We start from the raw sequence: 12,089 nt of genomic DNA, 5'->3' as shown, positions 1-12,089 counted from the left end.
GCCATTAAAACAAAATTAACAGTGCCCAGTTGTATTGTTGTAGAGCTTGTGTGACACCCTAACCAGTATTAGTTAATGCGGGCTAAGGCAGTGAAGTAGAAAGATAACAAGGAACACATCCTATTTGTAAAACTTGCAAACTGGGGAGATGCTGAAAAATACAATGTTAATTCATTAGATGGATAGGTAGTTGGGTGAAAATAGATGTGATTGTTTAGTTAAACTAATGTCGGTAATTTTCTTTTGTGAATTTGAAACAGCTTCCTCTTATTCTTTTGTAAGAATACGATTAATGAAGTTACATGCCTTCAATGTCGGTTGTTCCAAACCCTGGAAGTCCTTACCCAACCATATTGTGGGAGTTCATCATGAGGACTGCAAGCAGTTCACCAGCACCAGAGAGCTAAATGGATAAGATAGATTTAGAGGGACACAAGCAAACTGGCCTCGTTTAGTTGGGCCAAAGGGCCTGTTTCTGTGCTGTATAACTTTATGTCCTTCTCAAGGACAGCTGGAGTGGATGATGCTAACTACGGTCTGCGTAGTTACCAGATATGTTTGTGTTATAAGTGTGCTTAATGTTAATTGATCAGCTTTTATTTTGTCCTTTGGATAAAGGCAGTCTCCAACACTGACCTAAACTAGCTAATGTTAGCCTGGGCTGAATCTCCAATCAGCTCCTGCATTGTAATGTTAGCAAGGACTTTTATCTGTAAAAAGAGCTGTTTTTGTATTAATTATGCAAGTGTAGAAAAATGATATAGCTGTGCAGTTGTATTCAGGCACTTTTGATTGTTGTTGGTTATTGAACAAATGAATCAACACTTTAAAAGAAAATTGGAGCTGGGTCGTGTTTCTAATTTTTGTATTACACAAAATATATTTGTTCATCCACCATTGTTTCTTTTTGTCAGAATATGATTAATGAAGGTTATGCCGCAACACAGTTAATCAACCAGCTACATGAACTTATTATTGATAAAGAGGATCTTAACGACCAACAAAAATCAGCTATCACGCAAAAACTGGCAGTAAGTATGGATTGAAATATAACGTTACGATTTGTCTCCTTCCTACGTTTAACAGAATATTTTGTCAAGTTCAGTTATATGCTTACCCAATAATTCAAAATCTTTATCCTCATTTGATAAGGAAATATAAGGGCAGTGTAATAAATAAGTTAACTGGTATTCACCCTCAAGTTTTATATTGGTGAATTGGGACGTTTATATCATAGTGATGCACCTTTCCTGTTGTTGGAAAGTATTTAATTGTTTTAGGTTTTTTCCTGAAAATTTAGTTCCCTTTATTTAACAGAGTACACTATTGACTTTTTTGTATAGGTAATTTTATTAAAAAGTATAAGTGATGTTCTTTTAATTTGTCCTGTTTTCGCATTTCTGAGTCCAACAGATGCTCTATGACCCAGCACCAATTCCTGCAAAACATAAATGCAAATAATTAAGATTTTGCATTTTGAATTGTACAGCAGTATTTTGCTGATTCTAGTCCGTGTTCTTAAACTGATTACATTTCTGAATGGTGGTGGTGCTTTTGCAGACACTGCACCGCCATTCAATATGATCATGGCTGATCATCCAGCTCAGTAACCTGTACCTGCCTTCTCTCCATACCCCCTGATCCCTTTAGCCACAAGGTCCACATCTAACTCCCTCTTAAATATAGCCAATGAACTGGCCTCAACTACCTTCTGTGGCAGAGAATTCCAGACTCATCACTTTCTGTGTGAAGAAATGTTTTCTCATCTCGGTCCTAAAAGACTTCCTCCTTATCCTTAAGCTGTGACCCCGGTTCTGGACTCCCCCAACATCGGGAACAATCTTCCCACATCTAGCCTCTCCAACCCCTTAAGAATTTTATGTTTCTATAAGATCCCCCCTGTCTTCTAAATTCCAGTAGCTTTGAAACTTTATTCTTGCATGCTTCCTAGGACCCTAATGTCAGATTCTGGGTGTTAATCCCATTGTTAAATGGATTGAAATGCAAGTTAGTTAACTGGAAATAATGTAATGGTGTGTTCATTTTTTAAACAAGGCTTGTTTCTTTCTCAGGAGGTTGACAAGTGCTTGGCTGATGGTGCTGATGAGTATCTGCAAATAATTGCTCTGTCTGCAGTTATGATGCAACAGTTTACACAGAGCAGTTAAAATTTCTGACAAACTAATCCAACTGGAAATTCAATTTACAATATAAAGACCCCAACCATGAAGAACTTGCATGCATTTTGATAAATTTATTAAAAATAAAGTTTGGTGCCTTTGAATTCTGACCTGGTGTACATTAAATCTTAATTCTCTGCATGGTCTGAATTACTGGTTTGGGTTAATTTAATTGTACCACAGCCTGATAAAAGCAATTAGCCCTGCTCTAATTTATCCTCCCAGCTAAACTAGCATTCCTTGCCTGGCATTTGTTAATACTTTCTTAGAACTTTGTCCAAGTACTTTGGTAAAATTATTTGAACCATGGCTTACTCTTTTTTCCTATTACCATTAATGCTTCTGCACTTATTTTTGTCATTACTTGCTCCAATACTGTTCTGACCAGCTGCAGAAATAATCAGTCTTCCTAACATGAACCTCAAATCATCTGGCTTATTGTGTTGCATTATGACGTCACAAGATTATATTCAAATTCCAGTTATTAACTGCATGACAAACATTTGTACACACAAGACATAGCATAAAAAAGTTGGGGACCAAATGAAGTCTTATGGCTCATTTAAGCCTTTCCAATAAAGAATGGGATGAAATGAGCAATGTCTTTTTTCACAGGTCATATTCAATGAAGCACTGTAGTAGAGTGGAGAATATGCATATTTCCTGGTATGTACAAAATGGCTGACTCAAATACTTATTCAGAGAAAATGGTTGAGATACTAAGACATGGATGGTTTATAAAAGGATATAGGACTAGCTCAGATAAACTAGTACCAATGAGCCCATTTCTAGACTAATTAATTCTCATACTAGTCTGGCCTGTATTAAAATCCAAACCTACAAGTTATGTGAATGCTGTGATATTCCTGCCACCTACCATTACTGGCAAAGCAAAAAGTCTGACATCAGCACACTCCATTAATAGACATGTCAGTGCATACCAATTCATCTTTCAGATAACTTTAATAAAATGCCAACAAGTGCAATAAAAACAGTTCTGCTTAAGTGTTATTGGCATCCTTTAGTTCAGCAGTGTGGAAACATTTTGTACCAAAGGCAACTATAATTATTAACAATTTAACAACCTACAACATTTCATTCCTTTCAGCTGCATTTAAGAGATTGAGAAAAGAGTTTATATCATTTCGTGAAGCAGCTATTAATACAAGATGCAAGTTGTGATAGCTCAAAAAAACATTACATTTCCCCTTTCACATTTATCAATGTATAATCATGTGCATTGATAAATGCATATAATCTGATCAAATTGTTCACTGCATCCCTCTACTAAACCACGTAATGTTAGGTGGCAGTACATTTAAACTTATTGATTCAAGTTAACAGGCCCCCTCACACTAGCTCCCTTTATCTTGGGCTAATCTTGAATTGTAGTAAAACACAAAAGTGCACTATTTTCATTAATGGCAAATGCTCACATATGATATAGTGCATGATTATTCACTTGCAGTGTAGGCTGCAGCTACAAAGCCCTAGCCTTTACAAATTGAGGCAACACCGATTTTATTCCACCTCGACAAGAACCACCAAACCTGGACTCGTACTTTTTCTTCACCTCTGTACATTGACCAACCACACACCTGCCTAATCTAAAATGATGGCCTTTGGTAAGGAATAAACATTTATCCAAAAGGGTAATTTCTCATGTATTTGGTGGAAAAAAAATTGCAGTCATGTCTCACTATTCAAAAATTATGAATAAAAAATGGTTATCTTTTATATAATCCCTACACAAATCTTCATGTTTACACCCAGTTGAATCTCCTGGCAACCAGCCTATTAAATATCAAAATGCATGCTCAAATCAACTTTAATAACTTTACATGCCAACAACTTGAATTCAGAATGCGATTCAGTGACAGCACACAAAGACCTAACGTTATATTTTCTAATGGGATACTTCACATTCTAATTGTAAGCCATGGTGCATGTCTATATGGCAACCACAATTAGTGGGATAGTTGAATGTCAACCTCAAGTATTAGTGTCACTTACTCAAAAGCATAAAGAATGACCCTGCATTATATCAGCTCAGTTTTGCTACATTTTATACCACAAAAGATGGACAGGGATGAACATAAATTAGAACAGCCCATATACAATAAACAAAACCAGTTACAAAAATAAAGATGCAATGCAGGAATGCAGTTACAACATCTGGCTTCTCTCCAAACTAATTCCAAATCTTATTTGCACATATCCTAGGCAAACATCTACTGGAAAGCCAAACCTGTGCAGATCCTTGCACAGCTCAAATGTTTTATTAATACAAATACATGTAGTAGATTACTCTAGAAAAAGTGCACATATATTACCAATTGATTGGCAAGCTTCGTTTTAAAATAGTTGTAGATATGCCAGTTTGACATAATTGGCTGATTTAACACAGCACTTAAATTTTTTAGTCCATAAGTAAACTATTAAGTGATAAAGAATATCAAACAGAAATGCTACTACAGAACTTTCAAAACACTGAACGGCATATACATTTAAACACCCCATGACTTAAACTTCCCAACCCAGCAGTCAACACTGTAGGAGGATAATAATCAAAGGCCTTCCTCAAGTCACTTATCACTGCTGGATTTCTGATCCTGTTTGCAAATGGGAGAAGAAATTCAACAACTCTGGTGAAGCAGCACAACGCACCATGTAGCCTGATAATTCAGCAGCTGCAAATGCAAATTCTCATGCCATCATTAGATCAGATCAGCCACATTCATGGGCATCTCTTCCACAGTTGTATTGTAGAACGTCTCGATATCACGAAGAATTCGTTTATCTTCCTCAGTAACAAAGTTGATCGCAACGCCCTTCCTTCCAAAGCGACCACCACGGCCAATTCTGTGTGAAGAAGAAATCAAGTTGAGTTCTTCATAGTTTAAGCTTAAAATATCCTGCAACACCCGACTGCAGTGCTTTAATTTACTATGAGCACGCCAACAGGTTTCGCTCAATATAAAAGACACTAACCTGTGAATATAGTTTTCTCGATTTGTAGGCAAGTCGTAGTTAATTACTAGAGACACCTGCTGCACATCAATGCCACGAGCCTTTAATGAGAGTGTCAATTACTTTGAAAGGCAATGCAACCATTTAAAGTTTAAAATTCAGATCTACATGCAATTTTCTCAAAGCAAATACAGAATCATGCCATGGAATAGTAAAATGGACTAATGTAATTAACTATGTGCATATTGTACAAAGGCACAGTAGCTAGATATGCCCCACTTACAGCTACCCATAATGTCCAAGAAATTCATGGGGGAGGGGGCAGAAGTGTAAATTCCCAAATAAAATACAATGTGCATACCAGTAGGTCAGTAGTGATGAGCACACGACTAGATCCTGAACGGAATTCCCTCATGATTACGTCACGTTCTTTCTGATCCATATCTCCATGCTGCCGAGAAGAGACAAATACTATACTTTAATGCATTACTTGGAGTAAGCAAAGTAAAGAATCCCACTGAAAAATGTCAATAGCAAACAATTTCATTCTCAGAATGGTTTAGGAGGCTTCCATTCAAACCAGTGTCCCTACCTGCATCGAGCAATGCAGATGGCCCACTCTCACCACATATTCTTTCCCATCGGATACCTAATGTTACAATTATATCCCATTTCCACTACAATTTTCAATAATCCATTGGTTTGATTTAAACTCCTTCAAAGGGGAAAACAGAAAATCTAGAAACTTACCAACGCAGAGACAGTGAAGTCCCTTGCATGCATTTTTTCAGTCAGCCAATCGACCTTCCTCCTTGTGTTAAGAAAAATCACAGCTTGCGTTATTGTCAGAGTTTCATACAAGTCACACAGTGTGTCCAACTTCCATTCCTGTTGGAAGATGAGGAGTCTGAAATGAGCATCGTATAGCGCACCAATTCCAAACTATTTAGTTGGCCCACTAGTATGTAATCAGCATGTAAAGTGTGTTCAACAAACCTCTCTCTCTACGTTGATGTAAAACTGCTTGATACCCTCAAGAGTGAGTTCTTCCTTTTTAACAAGGATGCGAATTGGATCACGCATAAACTTTTTAGTCACCTCCAAGACATCACTTGGCATTGTAGCAGATAACAGAACAACCTAAGAACAAAGTTAATTAGCTGTGCTTTTAATTCAGCCTGATATGCTCACTTCTGCATATCATAATTATGCCTGTATAAACTCCTCATATTTTTTTAATTATACGGAAAAATTTGGCACGGCTGTCACACATTAAGAACTGAATCTCCCTACTCCAAATCAGTTTAAACTGTTAAACACATTGCTATTTAGCCAAATAAAGAATGCATGGCAAAGTGGTAAGTAAAAGAAAGTAAGACATTATCTTTGTTTGCTCAGAAACATTTAATCTCAACTCCCCATGAACACAAAATTATTTAAAAATCAAAAATTGTAGCACATTCTCAAGTCGAAGGACATTGGACACTGTAGGTAGTCCATCCTAGCTGCATAGCATTGTGCAATTGTTCTCCTTCCCCGGTGTACTCTACTGGCATTATCACAAAAGGCAGGGGACCTGAACTTTGTAATTTTAGCAGAGTGCTTAAGAAGAAGGAAAGCTACGAGCACTTGGAAACCTTCCGCTCCTCTCTCCAGAGTATTTATAAAAGGCGGCCTGTTGCCGAGATTAAGTCCCTCTCTCATTGCCATTGTCCCATTGGAAAGCAGCCCAGTTTACCTGTATGTTTGTGCTTAGCTTCTGAAAAATCTCATAAATTTGATCTTTGAATCCACGACTCAACATTTCATCAGCTTCATCCAAAACAAACATCTTGATCCACCTGGAAGCTGCAAGAGACATTTTAACCAAGTTAAATCAGTACTAGATTACATAGCTTCAGTAATCTAGTTCATGCCTGCAAATTTTGATCAAGAAAATAAATTCTGAATTTTAACACTTTTTGGACCAACTGTTAAAATACAGTTGTCCTCCCTTGCTTTAAAGCCTTCCATACTGGAGATCCAATCAAATCTGAAACATGTATGCATGCCTGACTCAAAGGATCATCTCTATTTCAACTCTTCCCAAAATACGTTACAAACCATTTCACTCTGCAGAACTGGAGGGCTTTGGATTTATGGTCAATACTCACATATATATCCCCTGTTCAACATGTCAAACACTCTCCCTGGAGTTCCAACAACAATGTTGGGAGCTTCAGCATTCAGCTTCTGCATCTCACTTCGAACATTGGTGCCGCCAATGCAGGCATGACAAGTAGCACCCATGTAATCCCCTAGAGCCAGGATAACTTTTTGGATCTATAAAAAGCATAAAAACAACTTAACCTTTCAGTTAAAATAGCACAAATGTACAATTGATAATAGTTTACTACTGTGACTATATTTATATATTCAGCATTTGCCTACACAAGACAAACTATTTGGTTAATATAACCTACATACATCAGCAATAGTTTTATAACTCCATTAAAATTTGGAATTCTACAATTTTGGGAGAGGAGGAAGAGAAACACCAAAATTTCTCTACACCAAATTCATGGAAAATTGTTTAAATCTTGTTTGCTACTAGCCCAACCCAAGAAAAATGACAACTGCATTTTAGATTAATCCAAAAATACTTAAGTATTTGGCCATAATTTGCATAAATTGAAATTTTCAAAACCGTACAAATTGGGAAAAATACTGGCACCATTCCATCCTACCATTTTAAGTAGCCAAATCCAGAGGTACATGGATGGAACATGATGCACTTCGCAGTTAACAGTCTATGGTCAACAATTTTTTTTTAAAATCAGGTTTAAAATTGATAATTGTCATGATGTAGGTATTGTCCAGAGGGTATAGTGAAAAGCTTTTGTATGCTATCAGATCATATGATATAAGAGTACAATCAAGCCATATACGTACAATAGGTAGTGCAAAGAGAAAAAGTCCAATGTCCACAATGATGTAGGTTGGAAAAATTGGGACTATACCCTAATTTATGTTAATAGTCTGATAGCAGTAATAGTCTGATAGCAGTGGGAAAGCCGTTGTTACCAAGTCTGGTGGTATGTGCTTTCAAGCTTTTGTATCTTCTGCCCATCAGGAGAGGGGAGAAGAGGGAATGACCAGGGTGAAAGTAGTCCTTGATTATGTTGGTTGCTTTCCCGAGGCAGCGTGAATTGTGGATGGAGTTGATGGTGGGTTTCTGTTCTGTGTGATGGATTGGGTTATACCCACGACTCTGCAATTTCTTGAGATCCTGGGCAGAGCTGTTCCCAAACCAAGCTATGATGCAACCCGATAGAATGGAGAAGTTGGTAAGTGCCGTTGGAAACACGCCGAATATCTTTAGTTCCCTGAGGAAGCAGAGGCATTGGTGTGCGTTATCGTTCATTAAAATGCATTATTGCTGACTGTTCCAAATTTCTACCATGCATGCAAAACGTTTACTCTCTATCTCAGAAACAATGGAAATAGCAAAACGTGTATTTTTGAAACGTAATTTTCAGATCACCACATAGTTGCCTTTAAGCCAGGGAATAAAAATCCACTTTACATAATTCCTGATGTCATCTAATCCTTGAAGTCAATGTTTGAATCTGATAAATCTAGATTGCACTCGAAGATAATTTCTTAAGCGGTCCACAGAACTGAACAGTATTTTGAAATCAAACAAGAGCTTTGTAAATTATTCCATTATTCCCCTTCAATACATCACAGGACATTTTAATGCCCACTACGTACAAATCTTTTGACTCTCGTGTCAATTTATCATTGTCAGAGTACCAAGTCACCTCATTGACAAATGAATCCAAAGGAATTATCCAGTACTTGGATTGTTTCTGTACAAAACAATACCGACATGTTTTAGTGGAACATTTTGCTTTGAAGTTTAAAAAGACAATCCAATCATAAAGCTTCAATGAGATCTCCCTTCATTGCAAAGTCAAGATGATTAGCCTTTCTCTTACAGCAAACTCACCATCCCTGCAATGAATTTACTGAGAATAGGCACAATGTATACACACTGTTAATCTCTCAAATCAAGATAAATTATGATAGATCAGTAATCAGATGAGACGCATATGACAAAATCAGACTAGGTAACCCCCTGTATTGCAGCCATTCAGGTAATGAAAATCAACATTCACAAATCGCTCCCCAAAGATTTATGATAATGAAATAAAAGCTCGCGTTTCACGGAAATTTGGGGGAAACAAAATGTAAAAGAACAACACTGTCAATTAAAAAGCCTGGTTACTCAATATTGTGGGTCAATAAGATTTGGATACTATTCAATCACAGAAGATCCCTCCTTTACAACACCCTCTACAGTCTAAGGACAGTGAACAGGCACCTCAGCAGTGGCACTGTGAGACATTGCCTCTGGCGTGCTGCATTGTGGGGAGAACAGCTCCTAAAAATTATTCCACTGCCAATTTAAACCCAATGTGTCTTTAACTCCTGCACCTTTGAATCCTGATTATCAAATTGCACCCCTTTCCCCTTTCCTAAACTCTTTCCTCATCCAGGACCCTTGCATGTCAAAGATATTGCCAGATTGGGGAATGTATGGCAGCAGGTACCCGCTTTGAGTGCCAACCCAGTGTGATGTCATATCCAACCTTGATTGCTCTATTTTAAAAATTGGCCATTCTGATGAGCCTATCAATTACCAACCCCTGCCCCAAGTCCAAGGTTGGCCTCAGTTGTTGAGATGGGCACATTGCCATGGCTGTTAAAATGGCCAAATTGTAAAGAAAACCCCCCCATAAGAACACTTCTCCACTTGCAACACATGATCCAATGGCTATACATTGCAGAGAGGGGAAAAAATCACAATAGCTTTTAGGAAGGTAACACGAGGTCACCTGCACCTTTACTTCAAGAACGACGAATTTGCAAGTAGAGTACTATATTCAGCTTTGGACACTGATTTACTGGCTTTGGAAGTAGCAGTGCAGATTCAAGTAAATTAAATACATTTAAAGATCTAATAACATCTAGCAGCTCCAGAATTCTTCAGTAACATAACCCAGTAATACTATAAAGTGGAATCAGATCAAACTTTTGACAAGCTATTGCATACCTGCTGTGCCAGCTCCCTGGTAGGAGCCAGAACCAACGCCTGTGATTCTTTCATATCTAGCTCCAGCTGCTGCAAGATTGAGATTGCAAACGTAGCAGTCTTGCCAGTTCCTGACTGGGCTTGGGCAATGACATCAAAACCTGAATGAAGACATGATTACTTAATAAAAGTCCAAATTCAATCATTGTTTTCATTCATTGAAGATGTGCACACTACCATACAATTCTTTCATAAACAAGCAGACAGGTTGCAGGTAGAGGCAAAACACTTTGCATTTGACAAATATCCCATAAATGGCAATCTCACACTGCTACTTAAGCAAGCGAGAAAAGCTCAGTCAACTTAGAGTGATCAGTAATAGTAAATATGTCTCCATTGAATGTCAGTCCCGAAAGATGGAAAAGCATCATTTCACTCTAGGTTTAAATTGAAGTAAGCTTAAATTGAAATGAACCAATCTGATTAAGTATCAACCCATTTAATTAGAGTAACAGAAATGCCATGTTGCTTAGCCCAAATAATTCTGCCAAACTACCACAGGAAAAACAAAAGTAAACTGTAAGATAACTATCCTTACCACAAAATACTTAACATTCACCTTTAATACATGGCATTATTGCCCTCTGTTGAATTGCAGATGGCTTTTCAAAGCCATAAGCGTAGATTCCTCTTAGGAGTGTCTCTTTCAAGTTCATGTCATCAAAATTGTCAACAATTTCATTCCAGTTACTCTAGAAAACAAAACGACAAACTTCAATTTAAAAGAGCATTCCTTCGAGTTCTTGTTAATTTGGATATAATGCAGGACACTCACCTCGATAACACCATCTGGGTCCATCCCATCTGGGCCATGATCTTTGGTGCTACAAAAAAAATGAGTTTTTTAAAAATCACTGATAAGTCTAAAGTCCTTGCAAACAGTTCCAGTCATTTGCGATTCAGTGTAGTTACCTCGAGACCAAATAAACCTGATCATAACCAAATAGACCTGATATAAACCAAATAAATAATTAGCTTGCAGTCAAGTTCAAAGAGAATAATTATTCTAAGCCCTCCCAAAACAAAGAACTGGACGGGATTCGGCCTTATAACAGCCATTAAATAGTCACATAAACCCACCAGAAAGTGTTGAGAACGCCGTGGCACAGCGGTAGAGTTGCTGGCTCACAGCGCCAGAGACCCGGGTCCGATCCCAACCTCGGGTGCTGTCGGTGCGGAGTTTGCACGTTGTCCCTGTGACCGCGTGGGTTTTCACCGGATGCTCCGGTTTCAGGATATCTTTCAGGATTCAGGAGACGTGCGGGTTTTGTAGGTTAAATGGCCGCTGTGAAATTGCCTCAGGCGACATAGAGCCAGTGTAAACAATGCAAGGACGGTCGGCAAGGACTCGGTGGCCTTCCCCATGTGCTCCGCCGGGTGAGCACGCGGCCGCCCTCGTGCGTTCGGGAGTCCGCAGGCCGGGCCGTCTCGTCTCGTCTCCACCCCGGGGCCGGAGCCGTCTCCGCCCGGGCACCGCTCACACCCCAGCGGGAGGCACTCCGTGGGTAACAAACGAGCCGTGGTCCGTGGAGAGACGCTCGGGCCTGGCGGGCGTAACAAAGGCTAAAGCCTGGGGCCGAGGAGGAGCGGCCCCGCCCGCACCCTCGCCACATCGCCCACCCGCCCCGCGCACACACACGGACGGACGCCTCGTTTACGGGCGAGTCGGAGCTGGGGAGGGAGGTGGGCGGCCGTCGGCCGTGCGCCGGGCCAGCGGTCACCTGTAATCAGCGGAGCCGCACGACATCTTGACCAACTGTTCCTCCACTCGCACTTCAACCGAAAGGAAGTGCTCAGCCCGC

At 39.1% G+C, this 12,089-nt stretch overlaps 2 protein-coding genes and 2 non-coding genes across 7 annotated transcripts in view; 1 reads left to right on the top strand and 3 right to left on the bottom strand.

Annotated features, from left to right (window-relative positions):
• rfc4 (replication factor C (activator 1) 4) overlaps window positions 1–2,773 on the top strand; it is a 21,204-nt gene extending 18,431 nt beyond the window's left edge. Inside the window, exons 10-11 of the mRNA XM_078410370.1 lie at window positions 915–1,031; window positions 2,073–2,773. Coding sequence (XP_078266496.1) covers window positions 915–1,031; window positions 2,073–2,168 — 213 coding nt within the window. The 3' untranslated portion in view covers window positions 2,169–2,773. The remainder of the gene's footprint in view (window positions 1–914; window positions 1,032–2,072) is intronic.
• On the bottom strand, window positions 1,234–12,089 carry LOC144599448 (eukaryotic initiation factor 4A-II-like). Of its 4 annotated transcripts, none has more exons than XR_013548003.1 (12): window positions 12,009–12,089; window positions 11,063–11,111; window positions 10,847–10,979; window positions 10,249–10,388; window positions 7,304–7,472; window positions 6,889–6,998; window positions 6,147–6,290; window positions 5,901–6,038; window positions 5,512–5,601; window positions 5,172–5,251; window positions 4,848–5,042; window positions 1,234–1,438 (listed from the first exon to the last, which is right to left on the bottom strand). XR_013548003.1 is itself a non-coding variant. In XM_078410369.1 (11 exons), exons 1-11 carry the CDS (start codon window positions 12,032–12,034, stop codon window positions 4,898–4,900), a joined length of 1,224 nt encoding a protein of 407 aa, XP_078266495.1. In that variant the 5' UTR covers window positions 12,035–12,089; the 3' UTR covers window positions 3,114–4,897. The 4 variants fall into 4 exon arrangements, 1 of the variants encoding a protein (XP_078266495.1); XR_013548005.1 differs by having other exon boundaries at window positions 1,235–1,438; window positions 10,847–10,999; window positions 11,368–12,084; XR_013548004.1 differs by having other exon boundaries at window positions 1,236–1,438; window positions 11,368–12,084.
• LOC144599738 (small nucleolar RNA SNORA81) lies at window positions 6,599–6,766 on the bottom strand. Its single transcript, XR_013548037.1, has one exon. It is a non-coding gene; the product is annotated as a small nucleolar RNA SNORA81 (small nucleolar RNA).
• LOC144599739 (small nucleolar RNA SNORD2) lies at window positions 10,594–10,665 on the bottom strand. Its single transcript, XR_013548038.1, has one exon. It is a non-coding gene; the product is annotated as a small nucleolar RNA SNORD2 (small nucleolar RNA).

Source organism: Rhinoraja longicauda, chromosome 13, assembly GCF_053455715.1.
Source record: "Rhinoraja longicauda isolate Sanriku21f chromosome 13, sRhiLon1.1, whole genome shotgun sequence".
In the NCBI taxonomy this organism is placed as follows: Eukaryota; Metazoa; Chordata; class Chondrichthyes; order Rajiformes; family Arhynchobatidae; genus Rhinoraja; species Rhinoraja longicauda.
This window is presented reverse-complemented; position numbering and strand designations above follow the sequence as displayed.

Excerpts from the sequence above, each read along its gene's own strand:
- LOC144599448 (XM_078410369.1), bottom strand. The coding sequence starts at position 12,034 with ATGTCGTGCGGCTCCGCTGATTACAG. Across the intron at positions 5,602-5,900 it reads ACTTCACTGTCTCTGCGTTG|CATGGAGATATGGATCAGAA; the intron begins GTAAGTTTCTAG and ends TCTTCTCGGCAG. Across the intron at positions 5,043-5,171 it reads CGAGAAAACTATATTCACAG|AATTGGCCGTGGTGGTCGCT; the intron begins GTTAGTGTCTTT and ends TTCTTCACACAG.